Genomic DNA, 23,336 nt, shown 5'->3' on the forward strand with positions numbered 1-23,336 from the left:
AAACTTACAGCGAAAGCATCATATCTAAAATAACAATTTATTAGAGGGAACGGTTTGAGCTAACGACGTACGAAATGCGTTTTAAAGGCATTCAAAAATATTTATTTCTCATCCATTTTTTTATTTTTATTAAACGTTGATATCACGATGGCTTGGTTATGCGCAGACAACCCCTGCACAGTAGAGTACATGCAGATAACAATAAGCATTGTTTAAAATGTTTCGTGTCAGAATACCAATATACTTAACCTGGCAAAACATATCCTAATTATTTCTTAAAACCTTTTCTACATGCCATTAGTGATAATTCGCAAAATATACAACAATTTAAAGAGTTTTGAGACAAGTTGTTGTTATTACTATTAGGATTTTTGGCAAAGATTTTCACTCAACACCAGTCGCGAGTATAGATGCTCTTTCAACCTTAGATTTTCATGCGTAAAAGATCGCTTTGATTTAGGCAGTGTAATGGAGTGAGCGATATTTTTCGTACACCAATCTGCAGCTAAACGACAAGATAAATAATTGGGAAAATGTACAAAGTTGTGTAAATCGACTGAGTAGCGGTTCAAAGAAGCAGTGAGGTACTGGATTGGCTGGACTCGCGCACACCTACTGTATAGTATATGCCTAGTAGGCCTACTACTACTAGTGGATCCCATGTAACAGAAGGCTAAGATATCTTCGTATGTACTTTTGCAGATGTCTTATTTTTATTTGTTTGTGTCACTGCAGTAGGTCTAGCTGCTTATTATGATTCTGCGACATGATTTACTTTGTTCATCACTTACATTTGGCGGAAAAAGTTCAAATTTCATATACTGCACAGATTTTTCCCCCCAATATGCAACTAGGGCCTACGTAGCACCATGTATAAACCTAAGTGTTTCACTTTTGTTCAAAGAAAGTATTGATGCTGTAGATATGTACTATGGAAACTTGAACAGCAGTGGCGAATGAATTTTGCGTTTTGGCTAGTAGAGGCTAGACCTAGTCACGGCCTCCAAATAGCGAGTACTTTGAAAAAATATTTCAGTGCATGACTGTAACAGGGTTTCTCATGGTAGAAGTCATGGATACTTTACATACATTGTATATGAATTTGCAGTATTGAGCGCAAGAATCCTGTTACATGTGAGGTTAAATCTCATTTGAGGCCATCAGAGGTCAAACTCTAAAACCCTTTTACTTGATATATAACGATGGGAATCATGGATACCGACTTCTCATAATTGGTGTGTCAGTGCCTGACACTGAAAACAAGACCCCTGTTATTTTTGGTGTAGGTGTGTGTATTGCCACGTACAGCAGACTGGCCTGTGTTTATCATGCCATAGTGTAATTGTACATCAAAATAGTGGTTCGGGCCATTTATATTGTAACAGCCGTGTTTCTGGTTAAGTCCTGGTTTTATCTGAGCATACATAGTGCCACTCCATTTGGAAGAGTTTGCGTCAGATAAATAAAAGTATTAAGTGACAGTGCATTGCATTGCAGGAAGATGACTCTGGACCTAAATCATTTCCCTGTTACTACATGACAGTGCAATTACATGAGAAGAGTTGGTGTTAGAATGGATCACATGAGTTTGCATTAGAAGCAGAAGACAAATTGTTACCGCATTTTTGTCCATTATGTCGTTCCATAATGTGCGAGTTGTAACCTCTGAACTAAATAACGATGGTTCGGTGATTGTGTAATGCACCAAGAAATGTATAGAGATACCTAACTCACTGAACTGTGTATGTCTTCGACACACGCGCCGCGCAGTACTCACACAGGTACACAACTAGCTAAGTTGATAATTGCACGTGGAACTGTAGCGTTACGGTAGTATTTACAGAGCAGTCGTGAAACAATTTGATATTTCTTCGTAAGTATATGGCCTTAGCAACTGATTTCACTAATACATGGGCAGATCAATGTTGCGCCATTTTTGCTTCATAACTAGCACAACCTCGATCAAAGGAAACGTTCCGAATCGAATAATCGTTCTCATTAAGGTTAAGTCAAGTTAGGCCGTAGGCCTAGGCGTATGCCTATACGGAATACACAGCACCGAGTACTAGTACTACAGTACCACTACCACTACCAGGCCTAGTTACGAAAAGTTAAGATAACATCTTTACTCAAAATTTCATCGAATCCTGAATAATATCCATATCCCAGGCTCGACAAGATCCATCAGTACACCAGCAAGTTTTATCGAAATTGCCAATCAGTATCAACTATCATTTAAACTTTAAAGGGCATAGATATTGCATTTTAAGAAGTCACTGAATACTTTGTAACGCCTTAAAAAGGCAAAAGAAATTGTTATAAAACTAGTGGCAGGTGATTTGCTTTAAAGTTTTTAGTGAACTCTCACCTTTTCCTGGTCAGATTTTGGTACAATTATAGAATACAGGGCCATTCATTAACACCTAGCATCCGGATGCGCGGTGTGTCTGTATATATGTCCATACACGTATGACGCCCTCTAAAATTCCGACCATCACATATTTAATTTTGACTCCGCATCCGCGCATCCACCCCGGGAGTACTAGGAAAGTTTCCCTATATACCGTCACATATTTCAAATACTGAAAAAAAATTCCGACCATCACGTATTTCATTTTGACTCCGCATCCCCGCATCCACCCGGGGAGTACTAGGAATGGACTTAGAAAATTTCCACATATTTCCACATATACCATCACGTATTTCAAAATATAAATAAAAAAATCATGGTCATGTTATATTATATGTTATATTTTCAGAGATTAGGGCCGAGCGTAAACCCCATTATGACCAATTGGAGATCGTAAACAAAATTGCTTTACAATATGATTGGTCCAATATATTCAGTAGTGGCTGACAAAGTGTTCGAAGGTACAAAATTGCACGAGGCTCTAGCCATGTTCGCGGGTGGTGTCTTGGCGGTAAAGTAAATTTCTCTTCAAGGACAAGGAGTGAAGAGAATTTACTGTCTACACTTTCAGTAAAAGTTCTTTAAAGTTGAAAAATATCGCTGGCAAAAGCGGGGATTCGGTCGGCAAAGAATATAAATTGTTTACGTTAAAGTTGGAAACATGTGTTCATCAACGTAAACGAAAAACCAACTGAGAGACGCCTTGTCTGATTAGTGATACTGATAAGAAGAAATGTTGAAAGGAAACTTACAAAAAAAATAAAATCTATTAGCTTACAAAGAAGAATTGTCCAACAGCAACATCTGTAATTTCCATCCATGTATGCAACATTTTTACTCCTTTAATATTCCTTGACTCAAGCCTGACGCCAGGTGTATCTTGTGAATAATGGACTGTGATTGGTTTATTGTTACTTGTTGCATCTTAGTTGTTAAACTCAGAGCCCCCCTCCCCCCCGTAATTGGTCTAATGTTACTTGTTGCATCTTAGTTGTTAAACTCACAGAGCCCCCCCCCCCCCTGCAGCTGTACATGTCGTATGGTATTGTGGATTGCGCAATGTATCTTTCAAGTTTTAACAATCATTTTTTGAACACAAACTGTGCTCAATGTGTTTGAAAAGATTTTTTCGATATCCTCTACTGTTAAATTGAAGTTAAATAATAAGAACAACACAAAGAGGACAAACACATTGGATATAACAATTTATTTTAAACTGCATCTCGTCATTTGAGTGTGTACTTCTCACAACTACTAACATTGGCCACCAAGGTCAGTTCAATACTACAAGGTCACCTAACTGATTCACGCATATAAGGGCTGCATAGCCTAATTGTTAGGCCTAGCTATCCACCCTCAAGCACTGGTAATGGTGTGTGCCGATCGTAGCTGACAATGTCGTCTATCAGAAAAGCTTTCTCTTGTTGCAATTTACTTTCATATTGCAAAAAGAACAGTAAATAGGAGAAACCAAAGTCAACAAATGATGGATGGAAGCTTTAACTTTGTTTTCTTTCAGGTATTTGCAATTCACATTTCGTTTTTTTCGGTTTTCTTAAAATAAAAAATAGTACCGAAATTCGGTCGAAAAAAAAACCGGTTTCGGTACTAAAACCGGTTTACCGTGCAAGCCTAGCACAATTGGCCAGGTATAGTACAATTGCAGAATCCCCCACATCCCCCCTCCCATTAGGTCTCTTAAATATTGGGTAGAGTCACTGTCCAGTTGCTTGATTTCCCAGCTGTGACTCCAACTGAAAGAGGTTGCATTTTGAAATAATATAAATAATAATAGACACCACTCCCAAGAAAGATAACGATTTCACCTTCCCAAGATCCCACGACTCCAAATCTTCCCTCCCCAAATGAACTACACTCCAAGGTTGGACTGATGACCTAAATTAAAGATAAATTCATAAACTTGTAATAGCTCATCACTGCTTGATCCGATTTTTCAACCAAAGAAGTGAAAGAACAAGGTCTTGGGAATTTTCAAAGGGGATAGCAGGTGACCATGCATAGTAAACATGGGAATGAAAGTTTAAGCTTTGCATCAATGCACCACCCTCATGCTCCAAAGACTCCTGCCACAAATTTGTCAATATTAACAATACAAATTATGCAGGTTATCAGGGAATGAGGGCAGTATGTCCTCTTTGCCTGGCATTCTGAGTGAGGGCAATGTAAGTATGTATGTGTTGGGGTGCTAGGTGAATAATGTAACACGTTTCTCTGATACCGCCAGCTGCCAGGAGATAAGGCGAAATCTTTGAAAAGCATGTTTAAGAAAACCTTGGCATTATTCCCATGACTTTAGTTCCAACCCCAGTTAGTTTCCAACATGTTTGCTGTCAGGGTGTCCTGTTCATTGTACCAACCACTATATTCATTGTAATGTCAGTAGCTCTAACTTCAATACATTTAACAGGAAAGAGTGAAAGATCAGAGCTTCTGAAAACGTCTGAAACACGTGAGAAACATCTGAAAACACCTACCATATCAAATGTAAGGAGGCTATTATTGCTTTTGGTGGAGGTCAAAGGTCATTTGAAGTCAACAAACGCCAAACATTTACTAGACCCCTCCCTCTTACCTGTCTCAGTTCTACACCTTCCTAAACATATCGCAAGGGCAGCTTGGACAGGTCGCATATTTGGTATACATGTAAATGGACCACATTGAGTACAAGAAGCCTTATGTTGTGGGCGGAGGTCAATGGTCGTTTGAGTTCACCAGGGGTCAAATTGTGAAAACCATGTTTTACACAATATTTTAACAAGGACAGATACCATATTTCGTTTGTTGATATGTCACATTTAGTACAAGAAGCCTGTTGTTGAGGTCAATGGTCATTTCAGAACAGCCTGTGTCATTGTGAATTTATTGTTTGTCTCATCACATTGCTTTTCACTGTATTACTAAGATCAAGTATGTTGTACACCCTCACTATGAATTATGTCAGATTCAGGAAGAAAACTGCTCATGTTACATCATCGAAACCACAATGCATTTTTGCATTCTTAAGTTTTCATCATTTTTTTGTATTTCAGCTGGCCAATGTGTTTCCTCTGCTGTAATTATGGATGATCCTCAAACTGTGAGTCAGACTCTGGAAAGGCTGAACCTGCACTTTCAAAGATTGGTTTCCCTGGTGCCAACTCAGGATCATTTCCAAAAGTCTGCACCTAAAGACAAAGGTAATTACTAATTGGTTCTATCCAGTTTATTGTTATTATACTTAACATTTCCATAAAAAGGGCCATTGCATGTGAAATCAAGTTCAACACCTTATTTCTTGAGATCATTCTAAATCGTTGTTGAGTATTACTGTAGCAGAGAATAATGTAATGTTTATGAATGAATTTTGCTTCCCATATACTACCGGAAGGTACTGAAAAATGATATGCTACTGTTCACAAAACCTGCAACTGTATAAATAATTGCATTTGTGTACCAATTAACCAATTATTGTAATGCACTTGTGATGAGTTATCTGCCTCACTCAGATTAATCAAATTTAACACTATTTGTGAAACGGTAAACAAGGAAAGATTTATGACTTGTCAATAAAATGTGCACTACATTTGATTTCGCACAAGAAAAAATATGTTTTTAAGGTAGTTTTTAGTCATTTGACTGTCTGAATCTGCCCTCAATCTAGCGAAGTTAATGTAATCTTTAACTGTTATTACTTGGGGATGTGATGTCACCAGAGGTAATGAGGAACAAAACCATATAGCTCCAATAATTCCAATTAATAGTATTTATGTACTTGGCTCTTGCCAAGAATAATGCTAAATAGTGCTAAATAATGCTAAATAGATTTATACTAAACAGAGTCAACCACCATTCCAAAACTGTTTTAAACCCCAGGAAAACAGTAGTGAATATGAAACTTAGCTTGTCAGATGCCCTCTATTGTATAAAGAACCCTATAGCTTTTGGTAGCTCAAGGTCAAAGATCATTGGGGTCACCAGAGGTCAAACTGAAAGTGTAGACGATATCCCAGAAAGGGAAACTTTGACAATCTTGTAGACTTGTACGTGGTGTGTGGATTCCCCATATTGAGTAGAAGAAAGTGTTGTTTTGGTGGAGGTCAACGGTCATTTGAGGTCACCAGAGGTCAAGTGGTGAAAACTGTGTAAACAATATATCAAGCAGGAAAACGTGTCTGAATCTTATGTCTAGCATGTTAATGCCCAAAATTGATTGCAAGAAGCCAATTTATTACAATGCTAACATGACATCAAACCATTTGATCACCCTTATAAAATTATTTTAGCATTGTAATAAATTGGCTTCTTGCAATCAATTTTGGGCATTAACATGCTAGACATAAGATTAAGAAAGGCCTGTGGTGAGTTCAACAACCCTACTAAATATGGTGGAGATCAGAGGTCAAACTGTGAAACCCTTGTAAGTATAACATCGCAGACATAAACCATTGATGACTCATACTGTACTACAGTGGTTCATGGTCTGCAAAATTGTTAGTTAACACTCATGAATCTTAAATTCTATACCTAATTGTAAACACAGTAACTTCATGATGGGTGCCAATAAATTGCAACCAAGCCCTTGCCCAATAAGCCTTTTGGCCTTCTGGTCTGTACTTCTTTTTGTGGCAATCAATTATGCTAGTTTGATTCGTTTCAAAACTTTTCATCCAACCATCTCTTTGTTCAGGTTACCCACGAGATGAGGAACCAGTGGCTAAAAAAGTACGGAAGAAGTCAGCTCCAGCCAAAAATCTTGCTAAAAAAGATGAAACTGTGGAAAACCAGAACCAAGGAGTTGGGCAGAAAATAACAGAGAATGTGAAACAAGTTAGAAAGGAGAGACCGGTGTCTTCAGGGAAGAATGCAAAGAAAAGGCCATTGAATCGTGAGAAAGTTGTACAGATGATTAAAAAACAAAAGGGAGATGACTCTGGCGTTGATTCCAATGGTAGCATTGATTCTGATGATGTTAAAACAGTTAATGAGAGAGAGGGCGCTGTTGACATAGACTATGAAAGCATGAAAGCAGATAGCAAAGACGACAGCCAAAAAGAAAATGATGAGGGGAACAACAGCTCTAGTATGAATCCATTATATAAAGATTCATTTAGTCAGAATGATGGGCCCCAAGAGAAGAAAAAGGCAAGAAGGAACGCTTCTAAACCTCAATCATCTAGTAATGACATGATTAACAGAATGTCAGATAGTAAATTGGAACTGTCATCAAATGCTCATGAAGCTGATGAAAATATCTCTGATAAGGTTAAGAAATCTTTACAAATTCCAGATAATATTAAAACTACATCAAGTAAGAAAGCCAAAAAACAGAGCCTAGGAATGAAAGAGACAATTGAGGAAAATCAAGTTAAGCAGTTGAATATTTCAACTACTAAAGCAAAGAAAAAGCAAAACAAATCTAGCACCAATGAAGGGAGTGATGAAGAAGTGGTCATCAACTGGTCCGATTTCCAACCGACTGATGTTCAAAAGGATGAGGGTCACAGCTTACCAGCAGATGATCTTGATAAAAGCCATCTATCAGAACTGAGAGATAAAGTTCGATCCAAAATCTTGACCATGGAAACGGAAAGAAAAGGGAAGAAGCAGGAGGACAAGAAAGCCAGCAGCAAGAAGATGAAGCAGAAGCTGAAGAAACTGAGAAAAGAGAAAAAGAAAGCTGCCGTAGCAACAAAGAAGAAGATGAAACAAGAAACTGAATCGGTACCCAAAGATAAAGATGCTGAAGAGATTGAGGAAGTCAGTAACTCTATCAAATATAGTAAGTTCATGTTTGAAGTAGAAGCTAAGGGTAGCAAAGCAAAGAAAACTAAAAACATGATTGAGCACCAGACTGGGAGAAATTACAAACTTCTCTTGGACAAAGCCGAAAGGAAGAAGGAAAAATATGAAGATTTGAAAGAGAAGGATCCCGACATGGCCGTAGACTGGCTCTCAAAGGAGAAATGGAGGAAGGCTGTCCTGAAGGCCGAAGGAGCGAAGATCAAGGATGATGTGGGTCTCTTGAAGAAGTCCTTGAAGAGGAGGGAGAAACAGAAACAGAAGAGCAGAAAGAAGATGAAAGACATGGAGGAAACCGTCGTAGCTGACAAGAAGGAGAGACAGCTCAAGAGATACAGAAACCTGCAAGAAAGGAAGCATCAAAAGAAAGCCAAGAAGGTTAAGAGATTGCAGAAGAAGGGCAAGTTGTTACTTACAGATAGGGACAAGATGTGAAGGAATCATCCAGAAACAGTGGATTGACTGATCCTCAACAAATTTGACATTCAAGTCAACCGACAGAAGAAGGCCTCGCTAAAATTGTTTACTGCTATGACTTTGTACTGTATCTTCCAGAAGTATGTGGATGTCTACTGTGGGGGATTTACATAGATCTGCAGTCACTGATTTGGATGGTATGATCTGCACCACAAGATTTCAGACAGTGTGGCTTATTGAGTAAATTGTACTTTTACAGACATCCATCATGAATGCTGATAAATACACTTGACAGTGTCTGATAGGCTACAGACTTCATTGCATCAGAGCAGTACCCATCCATGCATGTGGGGAGTAGATAAATCAACTGAGCAATTTCTTACAAGCAAGCTAAATATTTGTGATGTTTCATTTGTGATTATTCACAATCTCTAGATGTTGTTGTAAACAACCTACTCAGTAACCACATGGATAACACTCTAAACCAATATGATGCAAATGGCCACACCCCACCTATCCCATTTCTGCAAACTTGACAGCTTTCTATACCATTCAGTCATGGGTACTATTTACTTCATATTTGTCCCTTCATTTAAACTTGTAACAGTCAGTAAAGGAATAACTGATCTGTGTTTTTATCACAGATTTATTTCATAACCTGCATGCACAACTTAAGTATTTTGCAAAATGGACCAACCTAGAAAAAATTGGTGACCAATAGCGTGAATTTCTTTGCTTTAATCGCCTGATAATATGTCATTGGCGTGATAAGTACAACTACTTTTAGGCAGAGTGCATTTCTACAGGGCTCAAGTTACTAGTTTGATACTTATGTGTCCATTTCCTGGGAATACTGCTGAATGAGTTGTAAGTGGGTGCAGTAATGCTACTGAAGGGGAATATCAGCCCTCATAGGTTCTTAAGTTAAGTAACTCCAGATGTTTAAGGGTCGTCTTGGTGAACAACATTTCCAAACGAGCTGTTGTCAGCAGTTGGTATGAAGTAAGAAGCAATAGTTTAAAATGATCAACAAGTTCCACAACTGTACAAAGGAAATAAACAAAAGTAAAGAATATGATTCACCAATTGGTCAATCTCATGTTTAGACTGCTCTTCCCTCTATGATCATTGGTAACATATGCTGCAACTAAAGTTCACTTTTGGATTCCTTACCACTGCAAAAGGATCAATGCAATGGTGAAGTTGTATGTGTGTGTGATGCTGTGGCTTGTAAACATAACTAAAAAAAGTCCATGTGAATTAACTTCCAATTTGGTATTTAGTGGCACTTTGTTGCATACAAGAACCTCATTGAAATTTGTGGAGGTCAAATGTCAACAGAGGTCAAAGTTTGAAAACCTTGTAAACTCTTACAATTCTCATAGTGACACTTGGTATGTAGATTCCATTGGTAGGTACATGACCCCTTTTGAGATTGGGGAAGGTCATCTGAGGTTGATGTCTAGTTCAAAAAACCTTTTAATCACATGAACAGCAAAGCTTGCATAAATGCCATATTAGGTATGTAGGTGTATCTGGTTGTGTTCAAGAACCCTATCAAAATTTGTGGAGGTAAATTGTCAACAGAGACCAAAGTTTGAGAGTCATGTAAATTCTATGACACTCACAGTGATACTTGGTTTGAAGGTTCCCTTGGAAGGTACAAGAATCCTATTGAGATTGGTGGAGATCAAAGTAATCAGACGTCCTTGATTTCCGTAAATGTCGAGGGATTTTTGTGCTGTCCCAGAAATATCCACGAATTTGTAAAAAGAAGCTGAATAATTTGTTTTTACCTATTTAGCCGTGTGTTACAAACAGCTCCAGCTCCAATTACATTCATGACAGCTGATAAGGCATCTCGGATCACTGGATAATTTTATTGATTGTATTCACATGAAATTGTCTGTTTGAAGTCTAAAAGTATTTTTGCATTGGATTTATATAACGTGGTTAAAAAAGCCTGTGTCAGGATGAGGTGTTGTTAAACTTCAGTGTTTGAATATCATCCTTGAAACAGAATGACCAAAGCACTCAGAGGACCTCATAATTGCACCCTCCCTTCAAATGTATATTGTCTTTAGTAACCATTAATGTCAAAATGGAAAAGGGAGGGGTGGGGGGGGGGTTGAAGGGAGGGAGTCAACTTCAACATGTCCCAGGATTAATTGAGAGAAAAAATATGGTCACCTTAACAAAGGTCACTAGACGTCAACATTGGTCCAAGCCTTTAAACCATGTAAATGAAGTACTAGCAAGAGTAAAGCATGGATTAACCATATTTAGTATATATATGAACCTGTAGATACAAAACCATTTTGAAATGCTGTAAAAGGTCATTAAAACGCATTAAAATCACTGGTAAGTACTTTCAACTCCAAAAGTAAAACATGTCATACTACCCAGGTGGATCCATGCATGTTTCTGAGTTCAATAATGCAAATGCTTTCTGTGTAGTTCAGATGTAATTTGAGGTCAACATCTGAAGTCCTTGACAAATAAGTCATACAAGGCATGTGGATCCATCTTAGAACGATTTCGCTTTTCTGCAGAGTAATCATAATGTAATCATAACTCCAAAGGGAAGCTTGGATGAACTGTGTATGTGGATCCACCTTATTCAGTTTTATAATTGTCTGCACAGTTTACTTAAAATGTTCTCATTTATTGTCAAATGTGGCAAGGAATAACTAAGCCTTCTGGTTTGAACATTGGTTTGCTTCACAACAACATTTTAGGCCATTAAATTGCTCAAGTGTAAACAGCTGTCATACAGGGAATGACTCGCTTGTCATAATTGCCATAGTTTGTATTTTACCATCAGTAATTTAGAATTGTGCTGGGTAAGGTTTGAATTCCATAACTACTCAAGTGGCATTTTCCAATATAGGTATGGGTGCATGGTGGAACTACTTTTGGATAAGCAGCCAACTTGTGGCATAGTCTTCTTTTTTTTTCATTTTTTTTTTCTTTTTGGGGAAATGCATTAAAGCTGATTCATCTTTGCCATCATTGTTTACATACATCATGGATTGTAAGCATATTCCTTGGCAGTTCCATTACAATATTATCTTTACATAATAAGCTTTGGCAAGAAAGTGTAGTTATATTAGTTTCTACCACAAGATGATATTGATGGACATATGCCTTATTAAAGAATTCTAATAAATATATTAAATACAAAGGTGCAACACCAGTCTTTTTGCCCTATAGTTTTTTTCTTGACTGTGTGAAAGTATTTTATATATTGAGCTTGATTTCCAGTATTCAAACCCTAAAACCCCTTTATGCTGTTCTTGGAGCAGAGCTTGAAGTATATTGGAGAATCTCAGTGACATTGTACTACTTAAGTTGGATATGGTGCAAGGACTTAGGCTATGAATTGAATTGAGGCTACATGGAAAGAGAAGGAAGCAATGTCTACAATGGTTCTGAATATGCCCCGTGGTACCTCAAACCAAAGATGCAGCTTTAATGGTGGGAGAGCTTTAATGGTGGGAGAACTGGTGGGAGAGCTATTATTAATGCTACTATGCTGAATTGAGGATAGTGGATGAGGTGAAATACATAGAATAGGAATAAATTGAAACACTGGTGTAGGAGTTTCAGTAATGTCATTTTCTGTATTACAATTAAATAATGACAAGAAGGTTCATTATCTTTACAACTCAGCTCACACAATTACCATTTATCCTCCTTAAAACAAAGCAGTCAAAAAGTCTCATGACTTAAACTAATGAAACATTGACCTATGCTCAAGTAGATGTTTATTTTGCTTTGAAGTACAAATCTGCTTTATAAATTATCTGTTGTAAAGTACAAATACTGTATAGTTGTAAGTAGGCAAGCTCACAACTAAAATATGAGAATACTCTATCCTTACAGCAGGGAAAACCAGTTTTGTAAGGGGGGGGGGAAGAAACTATGTTATTGTAGTTTGTCCTGTTTCCAGTAAAGAAAGTTGTAGTTACTGGATGATGCTAAAACTTTTTAAGTCTTTGTAAAAAAAAAAATAATAATAATTTTATTTAATCTCACTTGCGACTCAAAGGTCATTTGCACCACTTCTTCATTAAGGTAAATAATCCTGGCAACAATTTGTTAATGAAAAATCTTGGAGTAACTTACTCCATAATGTGTCCAAGTATGAGATCTTTGTTCGAGTTTTAAGTTTACTAAAAAAAAAACCTTTAAAACCTGATCTGTTACTCAAATGATTGATGTAACAATTTATAAGTAATTTCTATACTAGTTTCCTATCCCATCTTTTTTAGCTGTCATTTATGAACTGATTATTACCAGAAATTGGAGGAGAGAATATCAATTTGCATCTCTTTATTAATGATTAGGAGTATTGTAGAGCATTACACACCTAGTGTAGGCTTACTACTCTACCACAATAATTCCCCTAAGGCCAAGATCCAATCAATTATCTCACTTCAGAGCTAGGACCATCAATTCATCAGTGTTGCTTCATCACTTGATGGGAGGCCCTCACTTAACAGTTGCCTCTGGACATTGTGCAACAGATGATCCTCAAATCTATGGATTAGGATCTTTTAGTTTGGTTCAAGGACAAACCATAAAATCCAGAGCCTAATATCTTAATTCCTTGTCATCTGTAAGAATATTTATTGCAACACTGCAGACATAATTCAAAGTGTTGTCCACTGCTGAACTCACATGATCAGTGAGCTACTTGCTACTAGGTCGACCTGTTTATGTTTCATACTATTTATTGACCTAACTTAAGAGAATCCACATACCACGTATGAAGTTCATCCAAAATTTACTTTTGGAATGTTTTTTCCCCTCTGCTTTCAGACTTAGAAATCAGGGTGCATCCACATAGAAAGTATTAAGATCAACCATCATTTTGATGATAACATTAACATATAATAACAACATAACAAGCCAAGGCTAACACACACACCATCACCTCTGCGCCGTTCTTTAAAATTGCCTCAGCTATGAATAAGAAACAAGGTTGTTGTAAATGTCAAGCATTATTTCAGTGACATTATTCAGCATGAAACATGCCTTTGAAGCCCTTCTAGTTATATCATTTTATCAGCTCCAGTATATTCCTGGCAGTATATCACATGTCAGATCAGAACAGTTTATATGCAGCTAGATAGGACTTGCCAACACAGGAGAGTATTTCAGCCAACCTTTTATATCATGAACTAAACAGTGATCATCGTTACCAATGATGAAAACATGCAGCAGCAGCAGCATCTCTACACAGAGTGCAAAAGAAGAGTTTTTTTGATGAACTAAAGATCGGTAACCATGATGGTCTATCATATCCTGTTTATTCTACAAACATCAAAAAAAGCTTCATATCATTTTCATATGGAATATCAAGTTTTTGAAACATGCCATAAGAAATCAAACAATAATTCAGACATAAACAACAGATTAAAAAACATTTGTTTTGAAGAGTTCTTCTAGCTATTGCATATGTATAGAAATTAATTGAGTAGCCACAACTAAGAAATGAAGGTACCAGGGATGTATACCACTAACAAGGTAATCAAACAATGGTATGTTGCTGTGAAATCTGTTTAACTCCTCCCAATATACATATGACCTGCATTCGTAATGGAAGATCCTTTTTATAATACCTAACCTGATGATACAGTCATGTGACAAATTCAAGAGACGAAACATGAGCCACAGTGCACCAAGTTTTCAATTACATTACAGTTCACAAAATGTTCAAAGGAAGTATGGCGTGGTTGTTCTAGATGGTATGACTCGCTCAGCATCTGGTACCGCTCGAAACAATTTTGGCTCCCTGTTTTCAGCGTCTGTGAAGGCTAAGATGGAAGCTATATTACCACACCGATAACAGTAATTTGGTGCCGACCACACCGTCACAAGTTTATCGTCAAACATGTATTTATAGCCCTCTTGAACCAATTGATGAGCCCGGCATATCAGGGAAATGTTGTTGCTGTTCACAAACTGTAGAACAAGAAAGGAAAACCAGATGACAAACATGTACACACAAGAGCGTAGGAACCGGGGGGGGGCTGGGGGGGCGCCAGCCCCCCAGTGAAAAATATGGGGGGCGGAAGTATCGTTCCGCCCCCCCGCTCCGCAAGTCAGAAAACCCCTTTTTCATTTCCAAATGAGAAAAAAATCTCATTTGAAGCACCAAATTACATCTAAGGCCAGGTGAAAATGCAAAATTCTTTACAAAATGGAGTGGGTGTTGAAGTGTGCTATATTGCACCAAATTGCATCTGAGGCCACCTGGAAATGCAAAAAAATTCCAAAGGGGAGGGGGACACCCCCTCCCCTTAGACCCCTCCCCCAGGCTGGTCATCAGTCTTCAGCCCCCCCCACTCAAAAGTACCTTCCTACACCACTGTGTAAACATCAATTTTGCCTGATATAAGATACCAGGGACCAAACTTGTAGCACTCTGAATATAATATCCTGGTTATAAGTACAAGTAGAAAGCCACAGGTGTGAATATAAGTTAGCCCACATTTGCTGAACATATATCTTACCTGCATAAGGCATGTTGTACTGATTAATTGGGTAACCACATTCAAAGGAATAAAAGGTCTTTTTCCTGCAAGTTTAGTATTATAGTGGCTAAATATTTCATTTGACCTACATCATATTACTTACATTCTGTATTGTATTACCAACACACAACTGGAAAGCTTGTTGGGTATGGGGAAAGGGGGAGGGTGAGATTTGGCACCAGACAATTCCATCCTGCACAACAGTCTTACTGTTCAAGAATTTCCACTCATTAAATCAGGACATACTGTATATACCATTTCACAATCACAATCACAACTACATTCAACTACCAGGGTCAAACCAGACGGTGGTGAACAAATCTGCAACATGTCAAGTTCTTTAAAATTTTAACTTTAACTTTTGCAGGCTCATCACCTACATTTGGATCACCCAGTTAGCGCATGACTCAATGAGTCAGCCCCTCACATGAAAACAGTGTTGTTTTAGAACAGTTGTTTCTACGTTTGATTTACAAATTTTTGATTCATCCAAGGTTCCATGCTTGAGATATCATGTTTACAAGCTTCCATATTTCAATCTCATCTAGAAACAATAATCTTCTTGAACCTAACATGGGATACCTACATACAATGTTTGAGATCCATCCAATCTTCCCTTTTGAGATATAGAGTTTACCAGCCAGGTGACACACACTCATATAACCACACACTCATATAACCACACACTCACATAACCATGCACTCACATAACCACACACTCACATAACCAAACATACATACACCATCACAAGATGAAACCAAACAAAGTCCACTGAACAATGTTAACATGTGCAACATGAATACAAAACATCCTCCTCTTCTCAACACCTAGAATCAAGGAAATCAAATTGGTAACTACGTTAGGATATTACCTCATTTGTAACTTTTGAACCAAACAGCCAGCCAGCTCCTCTTGGACTGATGGCCCATGTATCCACAGTATCAGGATCAGACCAAACTAGATGTAATATCAGGTCAAGGGAAATGCAAAACAATGAATATTTTCAAATGAAAGTAATAAAGTAAGATATTAAGTGTTACTGTGCTATAATCATTAGTTGTATGTACTGCAATTTCAGGATAACATTTCCAATAACAATGTTGTTGTGAAGTATACATGCATATTCAACAGCTGTACATGCCATCAGCATTCAGCAAATGACACCGTATTCATGCATGGAAGCAAATTATTGTGCATAGATCGTCCATTTAGTGTCTGTAGTTAGATCTGTAGTTATCTCCCTATCATCAGCCCAAATATATGATGTGCAATGATTAAAAACCCATACCATGCTGCATAGCTTATAGTGGTCATGTTGACTCAGTATATCCATTACCACAAACACTTGTTAGATTAGCAAGTTTGGGGCCTAATCAAGAACACACACCTGGGCACAGCATGCAAATAGTATATAGAGTTGAAATAGGATATTAAAATTCATTCAAATTACTAATCCCCTTGCACACATTGTGCAGGTAATATGTTGAACCAAACATGTTCCATGGCATTGAAAAAAAGTCTATCAAGAAATATGTAAAGAATGAAACAGCATTTTCCTGATGTGTTCATCCTTGTGTAGTCCCATGGTTACAATAGAGCTCTGTAAAATAAAACACTTCCCTTTCTGTCCCTTCATGGTGCTATAATGTGCTAGCTGATGCTTGTAGCAATGACATTTCCCTGGAAAAATGACTCTGTCATCTACTGCTTGGCTGCAGGGTTCATTCATGAACTCTAGATTAAACATTCTTTGTTTTTTAACTTTCCTTTTGTTTTCATGAAGGGTTGTTGACTTGTCACTAGTGAGAAAGGTCACTAGTGACGGTGTTTACAAGCCAAGGGGTCACATACACACATACATATGCACCAGCACGCACACAGGCCATCACCCATTACAGAGATTCATTTTGCTTTTGGCATCAAATCAAAAAGTAAGGAAAAGGATATCACAAAATGCTCCTTTGTGAGGAATCTCCTGAGCTCTCTCAATCATCCTTATCTGGTCAATGGTTTTCACATCTGGTGACAAACCTCCATGGACACATAGAATCTTCTCATCAATTATCTGAAAAAAATGGACAGAATTCATTTCACAGAAAGACGTTTTTAGTAGCCAGCAAGAAGGTGATTTCCATCAAACATTCCATTGATCAATCCAGTGTTGGTCAATACATGGATTCATTTAAATTATGTAGTGAAAAGAAAATTGACTTGCTTGTCTCTCATGACCTACAATAGTATGTTTGAACAGTAGTAACATATAAGGACTTGAAAGGATAAAACAAAATCAGAAATCTGTGTCCAACACTCATCCTCTGCCATGTCATGCCCCCACCCCCCCCCCTTCACCCACACCCCTCTAATTCCCAGCTTCTAATTCCCAAAGCTTAATGATTTTTGACAAATGTCTTTCCACCTTTCCTCTCCTTAGTTTGAGAGGTGCAAAGAGAGGGCTATAACTAAAGACACTAGAATTTACAGTCATCGCTGCTTCACTTGCCCGTTTGGCAGTATTTGATATGAAAGACATCAAGACAATGCCAATTTAAAAACTGAAGAGCTGTAATGAAAATAATCCAATTTGGACTTTCAAGTTGGCAAATGGAAAACATATTATAACATAGTAGTATGAAGTATAAACATATAACATAGTAGTATGCAGTAAACATATAACATAGTAGTATGCAGTATAAACATATAACATAGTAGTATGCAGTAAACATATAACATAGTAGTATGCAGTAAACATATAACATCATAGTACGCAGTATAAACATTTAGTTCCAATTCTACTTCTTTCTTTGACTTCACTGTCATTCAGTTTATTTCATTCTTTGTTCCTTTATCACTAGATTTCTTTCTTCTTTTGGTAACTGAAAAAGTTAACGATGGTATCAGAAGTACAGAACCACTACCTTGGGAATCTTAGACTTGCACCACAAAATTCACTTCACCAAACAAGGTCAAAAGGCATCAATCTTGTAAAAAAAAAAATGGAATATGAAACAATTCCACAGTAGATATACTTACAGCAGCAACGGTCAGAAGATCAAAGACTTTTGTGCAGTAGCGCCAAGCATTGGCATTTCCATACTTTGTTTGACACTCATCTGCAAAAAAGGAACCAAAAAATAAAAACTACTTTGGAAGTCACTTCATGAAATGGAAACTTGTGTAGACATATACATCAAACCATAAACCTCCAAGATAATGATAACATTTCAAGCTTAGAAGCAGCTTTTGAGTTTGGTCAGCTCAAATTCTAAGGAAATTTGACCCAAAAGTGCCCCCATATGAACTTACCATTTGAACATTGTCATAAGATTCTGATTTCATCCTTCCCCCTATACCCCCTCCCCCCCCACCCACCCCACATTTTCCCATTTGATTACAAATGTAACACTTCTGAGCAATGTTGAAACTCTGGAACAACATGTCTGTCTCCACTGTATATCTTTAGCCCTAGTCACAACATAGTGACACAACTTTTAATTTTGAGAAAGTTATGTAATGTTGCACTTATACCAAACAACCACAGTACTAACTGCCTATACATATACCACAGAGTGAAGTTTGACTTAAATGTATTCAATTCATACGGTCAATTTAAAAACTTCTATATTCATGTTATTGACAAAACATAAAGAGAAACTGCAATATTTTCAAAAGGTTGCAAGAATTATCCCAAACAAGGTGTCTGCCTTGATTGCAGAAACATATAAAGCTGAACAAGAACACCAACAATGATCTGTGGCATTAGAAAACTGTAACCAAAACTTTAAGTCAGGTGCACAGGTGACCAAAGTCCAACATCCAAGATGCCATGACCCTCAACACAGAGATACTTATATGCTCAAGAAACAATATACTCAGCAAAGCTAACAAATGACCTCAAATACCCCCTGCCCTTCAATTCATAGAAACCCTAGAGCAACCAACCCCTACAATAATTAGTACTAACTTTGCATAGAAGCTATTAGTGACTAAAAGACCACCCCCGGGAAATAACTCAATGAAGTAAACTTTCAGAATGATCACTAAAAAAATAATCATGGAGAACTTTGGTGATATGCATGGATTCATTTTTGTGGAAGAAAAACAATGAACACAAACAACCACAACCTTTGACCTCAACTTCCTGAACACCCTGAAATACAAACTTAACAGAGATTATGTTAAGCAAGTTTGGTGTGTAGTTAATTCATTACTGGTGACAAGAAAAGCATTATGAGCATATTTAAATAGTTGCTAAGAGTGAGCGACCCAGGAAAGATTCACCTCAAACTCCTTAAAACCCTTCATAAACGAGCCACAACTCAACAATAATTACATTAAAAGTACTGCTCAGTCATTTTCACTGCATGCTCACCATAAAATCCATACACTTGAGTAATCTGTCGACTTTCATGGTTGCCTCTCAGAAGGGTAATGCGGTCGGGCCACTTTGCTTTTAATGTTAATAACCTTGTGAAAGTTTCTAGGCTGAAGTATCCTCTATCCACAAAGTCACCCTATAAAGAAATCAATAACATGTGATCAACAGTCATCTTTTACATGGATGGTCTTTGTTATAGGATCACAATCAAGTAATTAAGAGATGAAGCGGTTGTTCATTTTGCATTAGAAGAGAACCCCTACAGGACCTGAAGCTATGAGGATTAGCAGTTGGATTAGTGTATGATACATGATTACCTTACAGTGGTGCAAAGGTTGACTGTGGAACTCCAGCAATACCTTTGTGCAATTTTCATAGAATACAGTTTTGTTCAGAATTTGGATAGATGTTTAGTACAGAAGTATACAACTTCAACCAGGGCTAAAGAACTGGTTGGGAGGTTTGTAAAATTTGTGCTCACATGTTTTAACAAAGTAATTTCACTTCATTTACTTGGCAACTTTCAGAGAAGCTGTCAATGTTGCCAAATAGTTGCAGCACATTTTCTATTCTTGATAAGAATGGAAATTTGAATGTGGGATAACAAATTGCAAGTATAAATCAATATTAAACATGCATTAAAAACCAAATAGCAAGTGACCCACATGCACACAGGCAGTAGGCATAGATGCACCCATCATTCTTACACAAACTATAATATAAAGGTCCTATCTGGAGTCCCAATAGTGCTATTCTCATAGCCAACTCAAGAGTTGGGAGTTCAATGCTTCCAAAGAAAAGTAAAGACAAACTAACCATAAAAATGTAGCTGGTATCTGGGATTTGGCCTCCTCTCCTAAAAAGTTCCTCCAGATCATAAAACTATGGGAAAGAAGGGTAAAAGATAAACAATGAATATGAGGGAGTATTTTATGAAGCAATAATAGAGATCTCTGATTTGAATAGAAAAGTTTTCATGTTATGTTTAAACTGAAAGAAATTAAAAGGAAACACTTAAAGCTTTGCCAAACCATTTATTTAACATGTAATGGTTCAATCAAGTACTTCTTCAAAAATTACCGGGGCTTTGTCTCACAAAATAAAAATATATCAAAAGACAGTGAAACCAAAGCTGAAAATGGGAATGAGCACCACTTTTTGTGCTTGCCATGTAAGGTCTCACACTGGTCCAAAGTATTGTTAATGCATAACACTGATGTTACAACAAACGTTTCTTGTTTTGAGAAAGTATGCTCTTGTCAATTAGCATATGCAAGGCTTACACTTTCATAACAGACACTCACAGTAGACCTATTCTAAAGAGAAACACTAATCCCACCATATTGTGAGAGTCATCAAAGAGAATATTTCATGTAATACTGCTGACAAGTTCTTCAAGTGTAACCACTGTTGCCTTCAAGTGATCAGTAAGGTTCTTAAAATCCTTTCAACTTGCACATCAAGTTCCTCCATATTTACTCTTTTAAGTGATCATGTTTACAAAGTTTTTGTACGTTTTGATTTCTGTTCAAATCAAATGACCTTTGAACTTTCCAAATAATGAAAGCATCAAGAAATAAAAGGGGCATCTACATATCAAGTGCAAGATTCATCAAAACTAGATTGATTGAGTTGGCTTAATTAACGGTTTCCAAATTTTGACACCTGTTGACCTCAAGAAAAAGTGGATGAGCAATATGGTACATCTAGTGGAAACTTATAATGTAGGTCGATCAAAATTCAGGCAGGCCATTTTCTTGATCTGTTACCTGTCCATGAATGTCCCCACACACTGTGACTGGAGTTGAAACAGGCTGCACATTGGATTCCTCAAGTAGCAGATCACAGACATAATCACAAAGTCTCTATTGCATGGAAAGAAAACGAAAGAAATAATTCAGGGAATAATGTTATGCAGTATCACAGAAGATACAGTAATGGGGATATTGCCACATATATAAATATTATCAGAAAGCCAGTTGGCTTTGTGATTCTTTGCCATATAATTTTCTCAGAATTCCACATAACTATCTGACATGTGACATGCAGGTTTGATAGGACAGTCAAAAAGGGTTTGGATAATTTGTTTCCATTAAAATGGGTTCTGATGGGTTCACATGATCAATACGCACGGAACCAAACCATTGTTTTCCATAAAATGCAAAATTTTGTGGCCTGGATCAGTACGATTGTGAGTAACTTTTTTGCTTTATCGGTGAAAATGTATTCAGCAATGACTACATATTAACTATTATTTCATAATACCCTTTGCTTGTTAAAAAACAACAAATGCAATTTTTTCATCCCAATTCTGTTTTTTAATCATTTATGAAAAAGTTTTGTTTCCTTCAAGTGTGCATTACTACAGCTATACAAGCCTAATAGTGAAATGCACCATTGCACAATCTAGAAATAAATAAATGTACAGCACAAGATGAATATTTTTAAAACATTACATACTATGTAAGCGTAACCCATTCTAGGTTACAATTGTTAATATTAAAGTTTTAATGTTTTCACGGCAAGTTTCCAAATGAAAGCAAAATGTTTCTTAAATAACCTACGTACATGAAAAATTAGTGTACAGGGAATAATTTATCAAAATGCTATAAATTAGGAGCAAATGTCTTTACAAGTGCAGCAATGCATGGCACTATTTGTACATAGGAACCTAACTATTATATAAGAGAAGGTTCATGGTCTTCAAACTGCTACACAAAATTTCAAAATTAAATTATTTCCTGCTTTATATATTTCATGTTGCCTGGCGCATTTGGCAAGCATATTTGGCATGGCCAGCCATCGACTAAGGCTGCATAATGTATTACAACAGCATGGTGGGCTCAGAATTGAGGCACGATATCGATATCTATCAAGGAAAAATCCAAATCACTCAACTGTATGCGTTTTTCATATGTGTACGTTATAGTTCCTCAGAAATGTAATGATCTCAAAATATTGTTTGCTCTGTGCCTACACAATGCACAAGTGAGCAGAATTTGAACACAAACTCTCTGCTGTGTCAAGTTCTTTCATACCCAGTAACTGACACATTCGTCGATAAGCTAACTTAGGTATAGGCCTAGGCCTACATCCATTGACTCTAGATGCTGTTTGCTATGCTCTGAGCCTCTTAAGCTCAGTTCCCAGAGAGTAGTGGTACAATATTGAGGTGACTTTGGTTATTTTTAGGGAGTAAGATTCCACATGCCAAAAATTCATGCAAAACTGGGGGGGGGGGGGGGGGTGTTAAAAGCTTACAAAACCCACAATTTGATCAGCACATAGGCTATACCTGAAATGGATTCAAACTCATGAAAAATGTAGTTCTGCTTCGCTGCAAAACGTTAGGTTGCCTGCTGTATCGTTGCTAGTAATATTTGAAGGTGCATCAACTTCGAAGGTGCGTCAATTATGAAGCCTTTACTATTCTAAAGTCTGTTGGTATTCCTACCTAGTGCCTAACGTTAAACCTGGGCCTAGGCTAGGTTAGGCTACTGATCTATTACATGTACTCGGTACTACTACGCTAGCTAGGCCTAACAGTAACAGCCCTATATTGTGTCTAAATTCAGTGGGCTAAACGTATGAATTATGAACCTTCAAGTCATTTTCCGGTAAATACTTGCAATCCTTCGATATTTCGATCCACCTGTCTATACAAGATGCTTCTGTCATTTCTGATGTAATGTTTTGACTTTGCTTTCGAGGTATTCGGGAAAAACCAGACTGTGAAATCCCCCACTGCTTTGCGTTCTACAGTTAAGCGAACTTCAGGGTTATATGATAAGT

At 37.3% G+C, this 23,336-nt stretch overlaps 2 protein-coding genes across 2 annotated transcripts; one reads left to right on the forward strand and one right to left on the reverse strand.

Annotated features, from left to right (window-relative positions):
- The first annotated feature begins 1,714 nt into the window (after positions 1–1,714).
- On the forward strand, positions 1,715–11,822 carry LOC139963860 (uncharacterized). The gene is made up of 3 exons (XM_071965069.1): positions 1,715–1,873; positions 5,461–5,607; positions 7,098–11,822. Exons 2-3 carry the CDS (start codon positions 5,490–5,492, stop codon positions 8,642–8,644), a joined length of 1,665 nt encoding a protein of 554 aa, XP_071821170.1. The 5' UTR covers positions 1,715–1,873; positions 5,461–5,489; the 3' UTR covers positions 8,645–11,822.
- Positions 10,163–23,336, reverse strand: LOC139963861 (serine/threonine-protein phosphatase 6 catalytic subunit). The gene is made up of 8 exons (XM_071965071.1): positions 23,145–23,336; positions 21,314–21,409; positions 20,361–20,426; positions 19,539–19,680; positions 18,200–18,279; positions 17,115–17,234; positions 16,041–16,130; positions 10,163–14,596 (listed from the first exon to the last, which is right to left on the reverse strand). Exons 1-8 carry the CDS (start codon positions 23,220–23,222, stop codon positions 14,348–14,350), a joined length of 921 nt encoding a protein of 306 aa, XP_071821172.1. The 5' UTR covers positions 23,223–23,336; the 3' UTR covers positions 10,163–14,347.

This window comes from Apostichopus japonicus, chromosome 22 (genome assembly GCF_037975245.1).
Source record: "Apostichopus japonicus isolate 1M-3 chromosome 22, ASM3797524v1, whole genome shotgun sequence".
Taxonomy (NCBI): domain Eukaryota; kingdom Metazoa; phylum Echinodermata; class Holothuroidea; order Aspidochirotida; family Stichopodidae; genus Apostichopus; species Apostichopus japonicus.

What these genes read in the sequence shown, in the direction of transcription:
- LOC139963860 (XM_071965069.1), top strand. Translation starts at nt 5,490, where the DNA reads ATGGATGATCCTCAAACTGTGAGTCAGACTCTGGAAAGGCTGAACCTG. An exon ending in GTCTGCACCTAAAGACAAAG is followed by an intron (nt 5,608 to 7,097) that starts GTAATTACTAAT and finishes CTCTTTGTTCAG; the next exon opens with GTTACCCACGAGATGAGGAA.
- LOC139963861 (XM_071965071.1), bottom strand. Translation starts at nt 23,222, where the DNA reads ATGACAGAAGCATCTTGTATAGACAGGTGGATCGAAATATCGAAGGAT. An exon ending in GTGGGGACATTCATGGACAG is followed by an intron (nt 20,427 to 21,313) that starts GTAACAGATCAA and finishes TCTTTCCCATAG; the next exon opens with TTTTATGATCTGGAGGAACT. An exon ending in TCAAGTGTATGGATTTTATG is followed by an intron (nt 18,280 to 19,538) that starts GTGAGCATGCAG and finishes CCTTTTTTGCAG; the next exon opens with ATGAGTGTCAAACAAAGTAT.